The 2,972-nt window shown below is 35.9% G+C and overlaps 1 protein-coding gene across 1 annotated transcript in view; it reads right to left on the bottom strand.

The window, feature by feature from the left end:
- The window catches only part of DRAM1 (DNA-damage regulated autophagy modulator 1), a 13,613-nt gene extending 11,679 nt beyond the window's left edge, over window positions 1-1,934 (bottom strand). Inside the window, exon 1 of the mRNA XM_009333052.1 lies at window positions 1,920-1,934. Within this exon, the coding sequence (XP_009331327.1) occupies window positions 1,920-1,934 (15 nt within the window). The remainder of the gene's footprint in view (window positions 1-1,919) is intronic.
- Window positions 1,935-2,972: the final 1,038 nt, after the last annotated feature.

Raw genomic sequence — 2,972 nt, 5'->3', positions numbered from 1 at the left:
TATGTGCAAACACCCACCCTAGAGAATGCCCTTTCCTCGCAGGAAGAACACACTCCTGGGAGTATGTGGGTTCAAGTTCCCTCAGGCAGGACTCCTTTATACAAGGTGAGTGCTCTGTTGAAAGAATACTGTGACGCCATCACCTCTTTACGCTATTTTTTCTTGTCTAACGTACAACCAGTTGATATCTATTTGATCAGGCTCTGTTGGTCAAGCCAATGGAAAACATGTAGCTCATAAATCTTTACATAATTTGGGTGTGAGCTGAGTGTTCAGTTACTCAGCAGTACTAAGAGGCACAATTGTGTGTGTAAACAGAGGGACCCAAGGAACTCTACTGTCAGAAATGTAAACACATAAGGATTTTAGCTAATGTCAAAGTTCAGTGGAAACTGAGCAAAGATTCTGAGAACAAAACTTTCTCTTAGGTGTACAATGGGACAAGTAGGTACTAGCTAGAGATTTTTTTTATGTGATGCAAGAAGATGAATACTCTTCATTCCAACAGTGAGGCTGGTTTTCAGTGCTAAACTTCTGAACCTACCACTGAGTGCAGCCAAAATGACAGGTGCTCAGCAAGAATGCCTGTGCTCTTTAACACCCAAAAGAGAAAGCACTCTCTACATAAGCAATCATTCTTAAAGATTTTGACAATTTTGTTAAGTTCAAGCCAGAAGAGTATGACCATATCAAAAGATTTAATTTTTTAGAAATTAATATTTGCTCTCAAACCCCTTCTATGTTACAGAAGCCTTTGTGTAATCAGTTGCTAAGTTGATTTATCAAGAATGGGAGGAAGCTTAGGGTGAAGGGAGAATCCTTTTCTATGAAAAGCTGATGTCAAAAATAGAGAAAAACCTTGTATTTCTTTTGACTAGATTGGTTGCAAATTCAAGTTTTTACAACTTCTCAGGCATTAAGAATCCCTATTCATCTGTATTTTCTTGTTGTAATGCTTTCTGAAGACTTGCTCCAGCTTGCACTCTGTATTAGTCTTGTTTCTCTTTGATAGTGGAGTTGATGAAAACAGTACAGTAACTCATTTTTTTTGTTTGACACTTCTGAAAATCATCTTAATCCATGCTTCATTTAGTCCATTTTTTAAGCTTGAACTTCACATCTTTTCCTCATGTTTCTGGAGTGTTTTCATTAATATGACAAAGGATTCCATTTAAAAAGTGGGCCACTTGTGACAATCTTGAAGGACTTTTGCAAATCAGAAACTGCTCTATGCTAAGTACAGGACTGTGATCACTTCAAAGCTTTTGAAGGACTTTAGGTGAGAAGAGAATGGAATCGGCACATGCAAAGAAAGCCATTTGAAGTTCTTGGAACACTTCACATCCTAAGAGCAATCCAAATAACCTGAAATTGCACTGAACTCCATACATTTTTTAATTAAAACTTTTCTCAAGCTAAAGCTTTACGGGTGAATTTTGCTATTGTTGATTTTTAAACTCAATAATCTTAGATGTATGCTTTCAAGAAATTTCATACCAAGAACACTGTATCATATCTACAATGTATTTACAAAGTACTGCACCAGACTTCTAAGGACACAATCTTTTTAATGCCATATTTTCCACTAAAAAATCCCTGAAGCTAAATGAAGACTTAGGTACATTTTTGTTTTACTTCTGGTCTGCTGCTTTGGAAAAAGGAAAAAAAAAAGTATTTGTGACAGTTACTTTCTTTTCATGAAAAAGAAAAAAACAAATGGCACATATGAAACAAAACCATGTGCTCACTTATTTGCGATGGTGCATAGGTGAGCACAACCACCATGGAAAAGACGAGGAACCCTGTATGAAAATGACAGCATTTGTGTCACCATCTCATGTAGTAGAATTCTACAAACAGTCAAACAGTCTTCTGAAGAGTGGGAAGACAAGAAGGTAGAGGAGACAGGGAATACTCACCAAAAGATTCATCATCATCAAATTTTCTTCATAGCAATCCTAAACTATTTTTCTCCAAACTGAAGTCCCAAATTTTTAAAGTAGGAAGATTATATTCTGTCTAGAGGGATTCTGATTGATCCAGAGGTACTAAGTGGCAACAAATACCTAAAGGAAAATTCCCTTTACTCTTTCACTGAGAATTCAAACCACCAAACAGCCACTCCAGCACATCCAAATTAGTTTGGATTTTGAGTAGTATAAGCAAAAGAACTAATCTGGGCACAACCTAATCATCTTTTAGGCCACAGCTGCTGGAAAACAGAAAATCACTCATATTTTTATCTACCCAGAAATGTAGATAAATAAATCTATACGGTTTACTTGATGAGACATCAGCACAGTTTCAATAAATTTAGATGTGGTCTTTCCCTCACTGTGACAGCTGTTACATGGTAAACAAATAAAATTGACAAGTTACCTCAAGGCATACACAGGGTACTTGAGGAATGTAAATTAGAATTACAGAAATGTTGAACTAAAATTTGTCAATATTTTTCTCCTTCATGTAACTGGAATTTCCCCATACAAGCTCTATTTAATTTTTGTAGTTCATTTTAAGATATTGCACAACTGAAGTGTTGCAACATTCTTCCTCTTTCTTTTTTATAACTCTAAGTTTCACTAAATCTTGTTCTTAATCCCATGATTCAGCTTCTTAGGCTAAAGCAATGACTGCAAAATAAGAACTATGGTATGACTATTGGCCTGCGTACTTAGAAGGAATCATCATATTACTCCCAAGTGCACCTTCTACGAAGACCATATGCTTAGACCCTGTGCCTTCAGAATTATTACAGATTGTTCACCAACAGTCAATGTATATCCTTAGTCCAAATGTTGTGTTAAAAGGATGTAAAATAAACATGACATCTGTCTTTTAAAAAACTTTACTAGCAAATGTAGAGGGCCTTAAATGTGAGTGGGTTTGTTATTTTTAAATCACTGACACAGCCTCATATGTCTTGGGGTTTTTTTTAGGGTATGTGGACATTTATTGTGATTCCTTAGTTA

This window comes from Pygoscelis adeliae, unplaced genomic scaffold (assembly GCF_000699105.1).
Source record: "Pygoscelis adeliae isolate BGI_AS28 unplaced genomic scaffold, ASM69910v1 Scaffold38, whole genome shotgun sequence".
NCBI classification, from domain to species: Eukaryota; Metazoa; Chordata; class Aves; order Sphenisciformes; family Spheniscidae; genus Pygoscelis; species Pygoscelis adeliae.
This window is presented reverse-complemented; position numbering and strand designations above follow the sequence as displayed.